Source organism: Macadamia integrifolia, chromosome 10, assembly GCF_013358625.1.
Source record: "Macadamia integrifolia cultivar HAES 741 chromosome 10, SCU_Mint_v3, whole genome shotgun sequence".
Taxonomy (NCBI): domain Eukaryota; kingdom Viridiplantae; phylum Streptophyta; class Magnoliopsida; order Proteales; family Proteaceae; genus Macadamia; species Macadamia integrifolia.
The window spans coordinates 2,610,111-2,626,447 of NC_056566.1; the positions used below are offsets into that span (position 1 = coordinate 2,610,111).

Sequence of the window (16,337 nt, forward strand, 5' to 3'; positions counted from 1 at the left end):
TTAGAGCTCTTTTTGGTATTTTATTTTTTTATATTTTTTTAATGTATAAGATATGAATGAAAAAAACATATCAATTAAGGTTATTCCAACCATTACAAAAGTCAAGGTCAACCCAACCCAACCCCCCAGCCCTGACAGGGTCAATTAAGGTCAGGTTGAATTGGTATAAACCCGGCAGGGCCTGAATATGAACCCAACAGGGTTGAGTTGGGCCTAGGTTAAATTTTGAGAACCCTGAGCTAGATTTGGGTTTTAAGAAACCCTTCAAAATGCCTCCACCCGACAAACTCCCTTCTTCTCTGATTAAACCCTTTTTTTGGAATTCAAAATTGCATCAATCCCTCCATCGTCTCTCAACCTGAAATGAAGAAGGGGAAGGGGACCATCGAGCACTGTCAGTCTGTCCTCGACCCCTGTAAGATCTTATTGGATCTTAGATTTGCCACCAGTATTCATGCGAGAATCATCAAAACTGGTTTCCAACTGGACCCGTCTGTGTTCATCTTCTTTGGTTGAAGCTCCGGAATTTGGTACCGATCCCCTGTTTGGGAATTTAATTATCGATGGTTATATGAAGAGTGGAGAATTTGACAATGCAAATAGGGTGTTCAATCAAATGTCGCACAGGAAAGTGGGTTTCTTGGAACTTAATGATAGCTGGTGCTGTTAGAAATGGTCGCCCAAAAGAGGCATTGATTGTATTCCGTCAGATTCGTGTCTTGAATTTCAGTCCAGATGGGATCACCTTCTCATCAGTTCTCCCTGGGTGCGCCCGAACTGGAGCTGTCCGCGAGGGCAAGCGATTACAGCAATTGATGATTACAGGGCTAGCGATTCAAGGGCTTGCTTTGGATGCGATGGCGTTGTTCTCTCGAATGGAAGGCGAAGGTGTTTCACCTGACTCTATCAACTTCCTTGGAATCTTGACTGCAAGTAGCCATTGCGGCCTGGTCGAAGAGGGGCGCCGACACTTCAATTTGATCCGAGAAGAGGGTGTCGGCTGGAGGCATTTGAGGGGTTAAATGGGTTTGAACCTAAATTTTCACCACAGAATTGGAAAGGAGACGGATCCGAAGTAGAACACCACTTCCCTAATTCTTAGGAAGTATAGGCGCTCCAGAGGATTCAGACCGAGTCGCCACTTTCCTCAGGAAATTCGCGCATTCCAGGGAATACGTACCATTCACTTTCCTATTTCTCAGGAAGTAAGCACCATACGGGACCCGCTAATTTCCCATTTCTCAGGAAATCAGGAGTTATTTGTTGCTTCCCAGGTTGAATTACGCTACCAGAAAAGGCTACTCTTCAAGTTCTTTGAACAAGTGCAGAGAGAAAATTTTTGGTTCTTCGAAGAAGTGAATGAAGAAGTTGAACGTTTTGAAGCTTCTTTGGCAAGGTGCGCCTCTCTCTTTCATTGTCTCCGGAGAACCCATTGTGGGACTCCTGTTTTCCTTTTGTTTTGTTGAGCAGGATTAAGGTTTTGTACATTGCGCAAATTTCCCTTGAACACCTAGGCACCGATAGTTGACTATAGAAAATCTAAAACTTTATAGGAATGAAAGTGAAGAATCAACAGGGGTGCAAGTTTCTCTTGAACACCTAGGCTCCAATTGTTTACAACAACAACAACAATTCAGCCTTATCCAAACCAAATGGGGTTGGCTACATAGATCTTTACCTCTGTTTGATTTTTCAACCTATAATTTTTTCAAGAAAAATTGCTATTGTTTATAAATTTTATTTTATATTTTACTGTAATTTGTCATAACTCCTTGTGGAATTTAAGGACCTCAAATTGATGCCTTTTCGTTTTCCTCTCTCTCATTTCCTGAACTTATGTGAGACGATTTCAGGTGTTTTGCGCTGTCATCATCGGTTCACACTAATAAAACCCTTCTAGGAAAGACTGATCAGTGACATATTCAAATTCTATCCTCTAATCCTGTAACTGGCTTAGTTTTGCAGTTTGAACCGTCTCTCTCTCTCTCTCTCTCTCTCTCTCTCTCTCTCTCTCTCTCTCTCTCTCTCTCTCTCTCTCTCTCTCTCTCTCTCTCTCTCTCATGCAACTCTTTTCTTTTTCTCTCATCCTTCTTCCACCATGAATGAGGCAAAAAGAGCTCCATAACCTCTTCGTCACCTTTTGTTTTTTGCCTTTTCTCTCTCTCAGGCTTCTCTATAGAACTTGTTTTATATTTTTCTACCAGTTGTCATTTTTTTATTGAACAAGAGAATGAAGCATATATGGGTAGAATTGAGACCTGAGTGAAAGTAAAGAATCCAGTGATATGACGGGTTTGATGATATCCTTGAAGGGTGCCATGGGTGTTACGTGTTAACTATCAAGATACCACAACTTTTTTTGGGAAACAGATTCCTGAACTTCAGAATAGAATTAGGTTATTCCAATCGTCAAGCTATATCTAGGTCCAGCATTGGAAAACCATGCTCTTCTAATCAATCAAATAGCAATGCTGAACTATGGGAGAACAGTTCCGGTGCTTTATTCCATTTCCCCTTGTTGGTAAAACACACGACCACCTACACCAAGATGAAAAAGATGACCTCATATAAATGTGAGACACAACAATTAGTTGTCGGTCATCCCCTATTTTGTGGGCTTCCCAATGCCAAAAGATATTATATTGCGTGTTTGTATTTGAAATGTAACCGGTGTCCCTCATATATTATGTGAGGTTAGCAGAGTCCATATCTGACTATATAAAGGCCCTATGGGGCAAGAGTGGTTTTAAGTCATTAATGCCCTATGATTGTCCCTTCCAATTTACAGGAAACTAGAAGTGAGCACATGTAGTATTGCACATGACAAAAGAGAAAGAGGAACAAGAAGAGGGGGAGGGGGAGACTGCAACTTGAGAGAAAGAGAAGGTGAGAGAGATGCACTACCGACCTCACCTAGTTAACATTTTCCATTTGAGAGTGAAGAAATTGGTTCAATATGTAGAGAGAGGTTACTTTGTAAATGGGAAGGGGAGAAGTCACATGGATAAGTGGGGAAGGGATTGAGTAGTATAACTGATTGGCTAACCCTCAAGTAGTTAAGGAATTAGAATGATGCCGTTTATTTTTCTAATAAAAGAGGTATGTTTTTCTCTTGTATACAATGGTTTTTTTGGAAGAAAAAAAGCAAAGAAATAGAATTGACCGAAGTACTTGCTTCATCCTATACAATATACAATTTTCTATCATTTTATCACAATTTCTGTAAAATATTTTTTTGTTGAAACAAATAAAAGTTTTATCATCTTGCACTGATCAAGAGAAGTGTCTTTGAGTATCAACTTATAGTTACCAAGAGGCTTAACCATGTAAGCACTCGCAACATGGTTTTGTTAGTTGTTTTACCTCTCTCCCACTGAACCTTGACCCTTGACTCAAAGTTGCACACCACATTAAATCACCATTAAGGCTACAAGGAGACTGGTTTGCTTCTTTCAAAAAAAAAAAAAATTCCCAATCGAAAGTGAAGGATTTCTCATAAATCCATTTTTCTTTCATAGTTTCTAAAGAAGCTTTATCACACTTGTTGACTGGTTTTGTGCCTAAGAAAGTTCGTTTGCTTTATTGTATTATATACCTAGTTGTTTAACCTTCATCGACTTTTGCTGCATTATTGATTGTGGCATGTTTGTTTTCTGAATTAATTTATAATTTTTGGCGGTTGTTAGTAGGCATTTGAGCAATTTTGGGCCTACAACCGGTAGTAATGTAGACTAGGATAGAGGTCTAACCAAGTCTCAACTGCAGGAACTTTTAATAAAAAAACAACTAGATGCCAACCAACACAAACCAATAAAATCAGACCAACAGAATTGACTTGAACATTCAGTATTACTTAGAACAGATCAGTATCGATCAGACAAGGATGAACCAGCAGTTGTTCTAACATGCTAACAGCCCCAAATCAGCAGTAGACACTACAGAAACAGAGTAGGACTGCTCAGGCAATCGATTCTGGTTCTGCTTCAGTAAAACCACTACAGGACAAGAAATCAGAGATTTCTAATATCTCAAATTGGCTGGTCAGAATTGAGAGAAAAGTGATTTAAATACCTGTAACAATAGACTAGTTCTATAACACCTTGAATATTATAGCTGAGAAGAGAAATAAGTTGAAGGAACCTCTCGGGCTTCACACCGTAGAGAGGCAATTGGATCAAACACCAATTCCATCAGCCTTGATCAAACACAAAACAAATCTTCATGGAGAAAAAAATAGCCACAGCCATTAATTATTTTATCAAAATCATCTAAGCTTTAGGAGCCTCATTTTTTTATTTATAATGTTGATGGAGGAGGGAATTCCAAAATAGAAGATTCCTCAAAAAGGAAACCAAATATTTTCCTAATACAATAGTTATTAAAAACTGAAATTAGAAACTAGTTGAAAAGGGAAACTAACTACTAATGACTTGACTCTTAAGGAAACAAATATAATTCAAATCAATCCTAACTAAAAAGGAAACTAATGAAAATGGGAACTAACTAGTAATCCCGTATGCATTCTTAGAGCCCCCCTTTTAGACCCATAAAAGTGGTCTATTATACTCAAAACACATGGGATCAAAGGCCCAACATGTATGGAACCCAACCCTAGACTTATTCCTAATAAAATAAGCCTTTTTTGGTGATTAATCTGCATCATGTAGACTTCAGGTGGCTTGTCCATAGGTGTTAACATCACAACTTCCATTATTGTTTGATATGATAGAATAGAAGCTAGTCTTGTTACAAGGGTTAACTGACAAAACACACATGCAATAGAGTTCTACTAATCGTCTTGCATAATATATGTCATAATTTAGGAGCAGTGGAAGTATAAATAGCGCCTCAAGAATGTGTTATTGTATATAACAAAGAAATTTGTATTGGTCATACTAAATGGATTGAAACGAGTAACTTAACTTGGAGTATGACTCAGTCCAGTTATTGATTTGTAGATAAAATCAGGTTGAGTGTGGTTAGTTGCAACGGTGTGTCCCTATGATCTCCCCCATCACTTTCAATGATCTTCACGTTGCCATTAATGGTATGGCGAGGTTTCTTATAGAAAGGCTATTGTACATCGCCGTTGACAAGTTAATTATGTTGCTGATGTTGTTCCCATGGTTACATTTTTGGGCTTTATATATGGATCTGTTATATTGGATTTTTTTTTTTTTTTTTTTGCTTGTTCTTATTATATGAAGTTCGTCACCCTACATTTTGCTTCAATATACTAAATATTTGTTGCTTTATTTCATCTCATATTACTGAGTTTCTATTCACTCTAATTATTTTTGTAACTAAACTTGGACTAAATCATATATAGAAGCGCTTTTTCCATTTTTTATCTTTCTTTGAAAAAATATCCGACTCTCTTGCCCTTTATATATTTTAAATAGTTTCTGTTTTGTCCATCCACTAACAGGTTCAACTATATCTAAGGGTGATATTGGGACTGGAATTTTGGTCTAAGGATTTCTGGTACACCAAGGTGGAAATGGTTTGTATTTAGATGCAAGAGTTTTCTTAGCATTTTTGCAAATGGGGCTGCATCAATACAAATTGTGATACAACTAAAAGGATTGTATTGGACCTTCAAGAGCTAAGCGACAAAGTTACAAATAGAAGAAAAGAAAGTTTGCAAACATGGATGCAAAAGAATCAAAGAATGATATGAACATTGGGAGTTTTTTTCCACAGTATTCTACAACCATTTTTCTCCATGGATTTTCTGCTTCTTCACACTTAGTTTTTTTATTAGTTTTATCCATTTTCTGGGCTTACAAGAGGCGCACTATGGCTACCCTCGAAAATTCAAAACCCCTGTTGAAGAATACATACTTTTTATACTATAGATCAACCCTTGTATCTTGCATTTGTCTATCTTGTTGTGATCTTCTCCTATTTATGTTGAACTCTCTCTCTGGGTATAAACGTGGTTGGCCTGATCTAAAGCTTTTTGCCCAATTCGATTTTGCATTTAGAACACTCACTTGGTTTGTGATCTCTGCTTATTTGTGCATCCATTTTTCTCGTTCAAGTGATCACAGGTTCCCTATTCTACTAAGGATTTGGTGGGCCTTCTACTTCCCAATGTCTTGTTCCTCTCTTGTTGTACATCTTGATTTGTATTGGAAACATTTATCCTTACCATTCCTTCTATGGATCTTCGATTCCATATCCATTATTTCTAGTTTGTTCTTTTGTTATACTGGGTTGTTTGGTAAAAGGAGTGATGATAAAGATCTTCATCTTTCAAAGCCTCTTTTAAAAAGTAGTTTCAGTCAAAGCAATGGTGATGACAGACCAGGATCAAGTGTCAGTGGAGAGAATGTATCTCCTTATGCAAATGCTAGTCTTCTAAATATGTTTACTTTTTCTTGGATAGGCCCTTTGCTTGCACTTGGGTATAAAAAAACTTTGAATCTTGAAGATATTCCTCAGCTAGCTACTTGTGAGAATGCCGATGTGGTCTTTGCCTATTTTGTAAATAAACTTGAATCTACTAGTAATGGCAATGACAATGGTGGTCAGGTAAGCACACTCAAGCTGGTGAAGGCATTGATTCTCTCATCATGGAAAGAAATTCTATGGACGACTCTATTCTCCATTATATGCACGTTAGCTTCGTATGTTGTACCAAGTCTTATTAACTCCTTTGTTAAGTATCTCAATAGCCCTCGGGAACTAAAATATAAAGGCTATGTGCTAGTGTTTATTTTCTTTCTTTCGAAACTCATATGGTGCATTTCAGAGAGACATTTGTTCTTTCAATTGCGAAAGATGGCAGTTAAGATCCGTGCTGCCTTGTTCTCAATAATCTATAAAAAGGGCCTTAGGCTTTCAAGCCAATCAAAGCAAGGCCACACTAGTGGGGAGAACATTAATTTGATGAGTGTTGATGTTGAGAGGACTGCACTTTTCAGTTGGTACTTACACAATATATGGAGGGTGCCTGTTCAGATTGTTTTAGCATTATTGATTTTGTACAAGTATCTTGGGCTTGCTTCACTTGTAGCTGTTGTTGCTACAATGATTTTGATATTAGCAAATGTTCCACTGGGAAAACTACAGGAAAAATTTCAAGGGGAATTGATGGATTCGAAGGATCGACGAATGAAAGTGGCATCTGAGGCTCTAAGGAATATGAGGATTCTCAAGCTCCATGGCTGGGAGATGAAGTTTTTGGCTAAGATAACTGAGCTCAGGAACTTTGAAATAATATGGTTAAAGAGATTACTTTATTCATCAGCTATGATTGCCTTTGTCTACTTGTCTGCACCCATGTTTGTATCCATGGTTACTTTTGGGTTCTGTATGCTTATGAGAATTCCTTTAGATTCGGGAAAGATTTTATCTGCACTTGCAACATTTGGGATATTGCAAAAGCCCATTTATAGTCTCCCAGACACCATATCCATGGTAGTTCAAACTAAAGTTTCCCTTGACAGGATAACATCATTTCTACGTCTTGATGATCTTAATCCGAATATAGTACAAAAGCTTCCAAGAGATGGTGCTAAGGTTGCAATTGAGATAGTCAAGGGGAATTTCTCTTGGGACCTTCATTCCTCTGATCTCACTTTAAAAGATCTTAATTTTCGAGTGTACCATGGTATGAGAGTCGCTATTTGTGGTTCTATTGGGTCAGGTAAGTCAAGCCTACTCTCATGTATATTGGGGGAAGTGCCAAAGGTATCTGGAACCATTAAGTTGAATGGAACGAAGGCCTATGTTTCACAATCACCTTGGATACAGAGTGGGAAGATAGTAGACAATATATTGTTTGGTAAGGAGATGGATAATGAAAGGTATGAAATGATCCTTGAAGCGTGTTCATTAAAGAAGGACCTAGAATTGTGTGCCTTTGGGGACCATACTATAATAGGGGAGAGAGGGATCAACCTGAGTGGTGGGCAAAAGCAAAGAATCCAAATTGCACGTGCTTTGTATCATGATGCTGATATCTATCTACTTGATGATCCTTTTAGCGCTGTGGATGCTCATACAGGAACTCATCTATTCAAGGTAGCTGCTCTTTTACCTCCTAATTTTCTTGATGAAATTGGCTTAAAGATCTACATCTCATTGCTTATATCACAATTTTGTTCATCATAAACTGAGTCTGATATAAAATTATATCTAAAAATAATGAAATCAAGGTCGTCTAATCAAAGAAGATCTACAAAAACACGATATTGAGTGATACATGTTCTTACATAAAACTGGCTTGATGATACTTATTGCTATGAAAAATAAATTATATTAATATATATAATTATTTGGATCTTTTTAGTAACTGGAAAATCTTTTTGAGTGCCTAAATATGTGAACACATGATTATTTATTTATTTATTATTTTTTTTTTGTGACATGAGTGTTTGTTGAGAACTTTGGGTTCAAAAACAGTAATTTATGTTACCCACCAAATAGAATTTTTAGCTTCTGCCGATCTTATCCTGGTGAGAGTTGTCATTTTTAGTTCCAACTTCAAGTCCATCAACCTGGTTTGAAAGTGATTGTTTACTTTCTTTTGTTTGGTAGGTTATGAGAGATGGAAGGATTACTCAAGCAGGATAGTATGAAGAAATTCTTAGTTCAGGAACTGACTTTATGGAATTAGTAGGTGCACATGAGAAAGCTTTGGCAGATCTTAATTCTATCGACCGTGGGGCTGCTTTGAATAATTTAATTAACGATGAGAAAGATGCTAATATGTTTTGTAACAATAGGTCTATTCAAGATGATGAAGAAAAGGAAGCTAAAAAATGCAAAACAAAAGAACTAGTTGGGCCAAATGGGCAGCTTGTCCAGGAAGAAGAGAGAGAAAAAGGCAAAGTTAGTTTTTCATTCTATTGGAAGTATGTTACTGCCGCATATAAAGGTGCTTTTGTACCGTTGATATTATTGACACAAATTTTTTATAATCTTTTTGAAATAGTTAGTAATTATTGGATGGTGTTGGCTACTCCCATTTCAGAGGATGTGCGACCTTATGTTAGAGGATCCACTCTAATATTTGTTTATATTGTATTGTTCATTGGAGCCTCATTGTGTGTATTTATAAGGTCTGTGCTCATTGTAACTGTTGGATACAAGACATCCACTCTTCTCTTCAACAAAATGCACAAATGCATTTTTCGTGCTCCCCTATCATTTTTTGATTCTACTCCCAGTGGAAGAATTTTAAATCGGGTTAGTAAATATGCATATTTACTATTGGGATCTAAGTGATCTTGTTGATCACCATAAAAGTTGATATAATTTTAAATTTAAAATAAACTCTATTTTTTATGCAGATATCCATTGATCAAAGTGCAGTTGATATCTCCATTCCACGACAAACTGAAGAACTTCTTATCTCTATCATAGGATTCTTGGGAACTGTTGCAGTAATGTCACAGATCGCATGGCAAATGTTAATAGTGTTTATTCCGATGACTGTGATATGCATCTGGTATCAGGTAATTCTATATCCACTTCCACTTTTCATGATTAAAATTTCAAACCAAGTCCAATCATATTTTCCCATTGTTACCAGGCTATAATACAAGTTGGTTCAATCTTTGTTTGATGATTGAATTTTAAATTTCTTTTGTTCACAACAGAATTGATTTAGTAGTTTGAGTGTAGAAGTGGAGATTTAAGTACTCATATTCATTTTGTATTTATAAAGACTGTACACTTCTTTCTTCCTTCGTCCACATCTCTGTTTCTGTACTAAGAAGCACATGGCCTATGCATTATGTTAGGCATGCAAAAACATTGCACTTACTCTAAGTACCTAGGTTGCTAAACTGCACATTCTTGTACCTTTGGTGATAGTGAATAGGTTCATATAATCCAACCCATCATTAAAAAATTTAGATTTGAAAAAAAAAAAATATGGACACATGCATGCATCTTTAAAATTTGAAATTTTTTAAATACAATTCAAAATTTGGTAAGAAAAAGAGATAGAGAGAGAGAGAGAGAGAGAGAGAGAGAGAAAACAGATACCACAAAAGAAAACATATAAACAATATATACAATTTAGTCAACATCTATTAGCAAAAGTAAATAGTAACCATTCAAAAGAAAACAATTAAAAGTAAATAAAACAAAATAAAATTGTTTCCTTTCATTCATGATGATGTTGTTCCATCAACCATCTAAACGTAAGGAGCTAATATTCATTGTCTCTCATTAAAAAAAAATTATCATTTATATATTCATTAAACATTTTTTTTACATTGTGTCCCTAATTTCCTTTTTTATGAACCTTGACTTGTAGCGATACTATAGAGCTGCAGCACGAGAACTTTCACGACTGGCTGGAGTATGTCAGGCTCCCATTGTACAACATTTTGCTGAATCTAGTTTAGGTTCAACTACAATCAGGTGTTTTGATCAAGAAGAGAGGTTTATGGGTACAAACTTCAAGTTGGTGGATGGGTATTCCCGTCCCAAATTTCATATATCTGGTGCAATGGAGTGGTTATGCTTCCGCATGGATGTGTTAATGTCTATCACATATGTCGTTTCTTTGATTTTCTTGATCTCAGTGCCTAAAGGAGTACTTAGTCCTGGTAAAAAAGTGAACTTGACATCTTATATCATAATTTAAGGAAACCATGGTTGACTGCTCACATGAAAAGCATGAGTTTGAATTTATATTGTTTTCTTTTCTCTCTTGAAGGTGTTTTGGGTTTGGCAGTTACATATGGGCTTGATCTCAGTATGTATGGGGTCGTATGGGATTTTAGCATACTTGAGAATAAAATCATTTCTGTCGAGAGAATACTACAGTATGCTTGCATCCCTAATGAACCCCCACTCTTGGTAGAAGAAAATAGGCCAGGTCATGAATGGCCATCACAAGGGAAAGTTGATTTTGTTGATCTGAAGGTAATTGTCAATGTGGATTCCTCAAGTCTTTATGATCCTTACTTATTTCCTTGTTTTGTGAAATAACTTTTTGAAGCCTAATGTTGTTAGGCAATTCTTTCTCTTCTTATGGAATTTTGTTAAGCTTTATGATTTACTTATTTAATATGCATGTAGGTTCGATATGCCCCACATCTTCCTCTTGTCTTGCGAGGTCTCACATGCACTTTTCCAGGAGGGATGAAGATTGGCATCGTTGGACGAACGGGTAGTGGTAAATCAACTCTCATACATGCTCTTTTCCGCATGTTTGAACCTGTATCTGGTCAGATTTTGATAGATGGTATCGACATCTCCAAGATTGGTCTTCATGACTTGAGGTCAAAATTGAGCATCATCCCACAAGACCCAACAATGTTTGAGGGGACTCTAAGAAGCAACCTTGACCCACTTGAAGAGTACACTGATGAACAAATTTGGGAGGTGGGATTTTTTTTTCTCATTTGATGAATAATATTAGTTACTTAGTCACAAAGATAGGATTGGCTTATCTCCTACTTACTGATTATTCACACACAAATCAAACACATCATAATTGACTGGTTGGGACATGTATCTCTATGAACTCCTTTCTTATGGTCGTCTTCTTCTTATTTTTTGTTTAGTTTTATATCATTTCCATTAAGTTATTGAAATCATTTCATTAGATGCACTAGATACTCTTTAGGTCAAATTTGGCCTAAAAGATTATCTTATTTTGGAGCTTGGCTAGTAGACTATTTTTTCTGCTTTTATTTTATTTTATTTTTCATTTTCACTCAGCACCCCCTTACCTATTTATTTCATCTTTTCTTTTTCAGCTCGTTTAATAATCAATTCTTTGTCATCTTGAATTATTAAGCTAGGTGGTAAGCTGACATGGATTTTTTGTTGTCTTAGGCTTTAGATAAATGCCAACTTGGTGATGAAGTTAGAAAGAAAGAAAGGAAGCTTGATTCTGCAGGTTAGTTTCTTATCACATTCACTCTACCAAAATTCCAAACTTGTTCAACATCCATTTATCCATGCAAATTTATTATTGTATGATATATCTAAGTTGTAGTATACAACTCGACCTCTCAGCCCCAACCTCTCTTCGAACAATGAAGGAAGAAATGTTAAAGAAAATCAAATCCTAAATAGCTTACCCATTTTCATGTGGTGGATGTTGCAGTGACTGAGAATGGAGAGAATTGGAGCATGGGTCAAAGACAGTTAGTCTGTTTAGGGCGGGTATTACTCAAGAGGAGCAAAGTTTTAATACTTGATGAAGCTACTGCATCGGTAGATACTGCGACTGATTATCAAATTCAACAAACAATTAGTCAACACTTCTCAGGGTCTACTATCATCACAATAGCACATAGGATAACTACAATTCTTGATATCGACATGGTCATCCTCATGGATAATGGTTAGTAGCTACTAATTAGTACACCACAATCAAATGGGTTCCATCAAGTGCGGTAATACGTCTTCTCATCCTTTTTGAGTGCTTCACTAATCAAATTGAAATGCTTTCTTGTCTTAAGCAGGTCTTGTATTGGAATATGATTCCCCAGCTAAATTGCTACAAATCAAGTCCTCGTCATTTGCAAAACTTGTTAAGGAGTATACTCGAAGATGTAGTTAGTTTTTGAAAGGTTAAATAAGTGAGTTTTGAATGTTCAAAGTAAGTGGGCTGCATTAGATTGAGGTGCATTGCTATTTTGAGTATGGCAAAATCTTATTAGAAGATCGAGGCTACATGTAATCCTTTCAGTTGGCATTGGCATTGAGTTGAAGTGATGGGGGCAGAAAAGAACATAAGGGGGAGAATGAGACGTTTTATTTATGCATGTATATAAACCTTGAGAGAAGCTTTAGTATTCTAGCATTATCTTTAGATTGTCACAAATGTAAGACATGGCACATTGGAAGGACTGCAATTTTGTGGACTGAGTAGAGCCTCAGGTTCTTACTCACATGTCAAGTTGTAGTTAAATTGGAGATGGTTGAATGGAAAATTAAATCTTTGCAAATCCACTAAAAATGTAATTTTTAAAAAAGAAATGGGCAGGCGAAGATACAAGTGAATCTGTCAATAGTATATGCTTTATTCTAAGTCCAAATTTTGACATGTGGAACCATAGACCATTTTCTAAATATTCATATAGTTAAAATTTCCACATCACCCTTCCATGTGGCAAAACTAGATGTTGATCTATAAATCCATTTCTAGAGTTAGCCATTCAAGAATTTTTTTTTTATATAAAGCTTCTAAAACAAAAAAATTAGATTGTTGCTATATTAAGCTTAAGATCGAGATTTCCTGTGCCCTTAGTGAATTGGAATCCATTAACTGTGGGGCTTAAGATACACACAATGGGTATCGGGATTTGGGAGGGTGTTTCGGGATTATAGGATGGTGTCTGAACCTTCATGGGTTTAAGGAGAATTCTTTCACCAGGCTTATCTTTATTATTTATTGCAAAGATCTTTGTGATAATAATGGTGTTACTTTTTTATCCCTGGTTTATTATCAAACTTTGCTGTCATTAAATTTAAGAGCTTCTCCTCCTCTCAAAATTTTCCTTCAATGGTTATACATGTTGACATAGAAAGTCTCAAAATTGATTCCTAGAGTAGCAATTTGAATTGCTCTTAAAGCCAACCATATGGGAGGTTATCCTGACCTCAAAAAGCTACGGCTTAGTTTTTTCACAAAAAGTTGTCTTCTTAATATATAAAACATCTACTTTTGTATCGATTTTTTTTTTTCATATAATATTTAACATCCCAATTTCTTTCTTGCATTAATGTGCAGTTACCTTTTTAAGTGGAATACTTGTTGAGTTTACAGCATTTTGGGTTATGTATGTCATACTTTATTGTTTCAGAGGATGGGTGCAAGGGTTATAGGGAATAATTTTATTTATTTATTTATTTATTTATTATTATTATTATTATTATTATTATTATTTTATGAGTGGAGTTGGACATAGAGTTGAGATCTCTTGAAGAAGGGTAATGCCATTACCCAACCTCTACTGAAATTGATTGTTTGGATGAGAAAGTTACACTTCATATTAGCCATGTGGGAATAACATACTAGACTAAAACCTGGCAAATAAATGGATGATCGTGTGGAGATTAATTCAACAAAATTTAAGTTCTAACCGAGCTGCCTTGTTAGAGCAATAGCTTCCTCTATTGCCCAAATATCTGTCATGTGACAAATCAGGTGAAGCCCAAATTTTTGGGCAAGTAGAGATCAAGGTATCCAACTTAAATGTTAAGTTTAGGTAAATTGAATTTGATATCGTGCAAAAACGAAGGCTTTAAAAATGTTGAGTCCAGGTCTCTCCAATGCGGCATCTAGCGGTTGGGGAGGATCCAAACAAACACCCCAATGTGTCAAAAATTAATTCAGTAATATAATACCCTTTTACCTTATAAAGCAAATTGATTCAAACTAACTTGAGTTTTCAAACTAAATACCATTTTACCTTATAATACAAATTGATTCAAACTAATTTGAGTTTTCAAACTAATTCAGTTATATAATACCATTTTACCTTACTTTCTCAGTACTCGTTTATTATATGTCTGATTTTTCTCTCCTTGATTTTTTTTTATTATTTATTTATTTTATTTTTGCTTGCCTACTATGGTTGAGCTTTACATGAAAACCTAGGTAGATAAGAAAATAAGAATTCCAGATATATGAGTATGACCTATAATTTAAGGGTAATTTTGGTATTTAAATTTTTGGGGCCTGAAGGGCAGCTGGAGGTTTGTTAAAATAAAAAGTGTTTCACTTTTTCGTATAGGAAATTGGGAAATTACATAATACATTTAGCCATTTAGGGTACTAAAAAAACTCCCCCACTCTTTTTTTTTTGCTATAAATTCAAACACCCCCTCCTCCATGCGGCATATCCAGCACATTCCATCAAAGGCACAACCCCAACTCAAATCATTCCCTATTCAGTTCCACCATGATTCTGTTGCTTGGATTTCTCATAGCAGCATACCTTAGTGTAAGAAAATTGACATTTTTGTTTCCAATATCCATCAATTCAAATTTTTTTTTTTTTTTTTTTCTTATTAATATTTGTTACATTTTTCCCCGTAAAATTACAGGGTTCTCAAGCTGAAAATTCATTCTCACAATATTGGGGAAAGCATATTGGTCTTCCATACCCTCCACACTGGTTAGTTTTAAAGGCATCTCCATTAAGCCCCCATCAAGTAGCAATGTATATGAAACTCATGGAGGAAAATGAATTGGCTTCCCACTTGCATTCGTTCTGTAAGCAAGCTAATGTTGTTTGTTCTACAAATGCACTAGTGAAGAAGACAACGAACAACACAACATTGCCACCAATAGCCCAGTGGAATGCTGCAAAAGTGGAATACGAAAACATTCCGTATGAAACACCCTTATCAGTTGCCAGCCAAGGGGGATTGCCATATTTTCGAGAGTCAATGGTGAAAGAAGGAGGTTTCATGCATGTCCCTGATCTAAGGGACCCAATGTCATATAAATCGTTCTTGCCACGATCTCTAGCATCAAAAATTCCATTTTCCTTTTCTCAGATTGAAGAATTGAATAATCTTTTTGGTGTGGTGGATGAGTCAAAAATGGATGAGTATATTCAAGAAACCCTCAAGATATGTGACAAGAGACCCATTCGAGGTGACCAATGCACTTGTGCGACTTCGGCCGAGGATCTCATTGATTTTGTTGTTAAAAAATTAGGGCATCATGTATGCCTATGGAATACTGAGAGCATCGAAGGATCTTATGAGGATGTCACAATTGGAAGTGTGAAACTCATCCATGGAAACCTCTCAGAACCACCAGCCTTGTGTCATAGTCAACCATTCCCGTTTCAAGTATATTATTGTCATGTTTTACCGAAGGTAAAAGTATATGTAGTTGATATAAATGCTCGAAAGACAGTTAATCATGCAATTATGGCATGCCACTATGACACATCAACTTGGAATCCAAACCATCTTGCTTTTAAGTTGTTGGGTTTTGGCCCAGGCCTAATTGAAGTTTGTCATTGGATAAATGAGAATGGAGTGGTTTGGACAAAGAGACTACAGATTGAGTAGCATTTGAATATTTGATTATCTTTTAGTTCTCTTGTTTGTGTTACATGTTATTGCTTATGCTATTTAAAAGATAAATAATGACCTACTTTGGCTTGCTTATTATGTATTTCAGTTTGGAATCCAAAATTTTCCCTCAACTTGACTTCCTCTGCCAGCCCATCAGCATGTGGCACCCATTAGTCACTAGTCGGACAATCTACTTCCCATTCACATGATTTGTAATCTTAGATCGGTATTAATGAATTTGTCTGAATTAGATTGGTATTGGTTGAGATTGATGATACACTAGCCTAATCCAAGGCAGTATATCATAATTAATTAAA

The 16,337-nt window shown here is 36.0% G+C and overlaps 2 protein-coding genes across 4 annotated transcripts; both read left to right on the forward strand.

The window, feature by feature from the left end:
• Positions 1–247: 247 nt before the first annotated feature.
• Positions 248–12,931, forward strand: LOC122091968 (ABC transporter C family member 3-like). 3 transcript variants are annotated; one of them, XM_042662235.1, is made up of 10 exons: positions 248–1,396; positions 2,789–2,886; positions 5,429–8,031; positions 9,303–9,467; positions 10,277–10,571; positions 10,682–10,890; positions 11,047–11,352; positions 11,809–11,872; positions 12,083–12,322; positions 12,444–12,931. In XM_042662235.1, exons 3-10 carry the CDS (start codon positions 5,650–5,652, stop codon positions 12,539–12,541), a joined length of 3,759 nt encoding a protein of 1,252 aa, XP_042518169.1. In that variant the 5' UTR covers positions 248–1,396; positions 2,789–2,886; positions 5,429–5,649; the 3' UTR covers positions 12,542–12,931. The 3 variants fall into 3 exon arrangements, with proteins under 3 accessions (XP_042518169.1, XP_042518170.1, XP_042518168.1); XM_042662234.1 differs by lacking the exon at positions 2,789–2,886 and having other exon boundaries at positions 249–1,396; XM_042662236.1 differs by lacking the exons at positions 2,789–2,886; positions 10,277–10,571; positions 10,682–10,890.
• A 1,916-nt stretch (positions 12,932–14,847) lies between these two features.
• LOC122090556 (polygalacturonase non-catalytic subunit AroGP3-like) lies at positions 14,848–16,116 on the forward strand. The gene is made up of 2 exons (XM_042660196.1): positions 14,848–14,930; positions 15,034–16,116. The coding sequence occupies exons 1-2, from the start codon at positions 14,889–14,891 to the stop codon at positions 16,012–16,014; spliced, it is 1,023 nt and encodes a 340-aa protein (XP_042516130.1). The 5' UTR covers positions 14,848–14,888; the 3' UTR covers positions 16,015–16,116.
• The last annotated feature ends 221 nt before the right edge of the window (positions 16,117–16,337 follow it).

Coding starts and splice junctions, on each gene's coding strand:
- LOC122091968 (XM_042662235.1), top strand. CDS start 5,650: ATGGATGCAAAAGAATCAAAGAATGATATGAACATTGGGAGTTTTTTT. Junction 9,468..10,276: donor TGATATGCATCTGGTATCAG/GTAATTCTATAT, acceptor CTTGACTTGTAG/CGATACTATAGAGCTGCAGC. Junction 11,873..12,082: donor AAGGAAGCTTGATTCTGCAG/GTTAGTTTCTTA, acceptor TGGATGTTGCAG/TGACTGAGAATGGAGAGAAT.
- LOC122090556 (XM_042660196.1), top strand. CDS start 14,889: ATGATTCTGTTGCTTGGATTTCTCATAGCAGCATACCTTAGT. Junction 14,931..15,033: donor TCATAGCAGCATACCTTAGT/GTAAGAAAATTG, acceptor GTAAAATTACAG/GGTTCTCAAGCTGAAAATTC.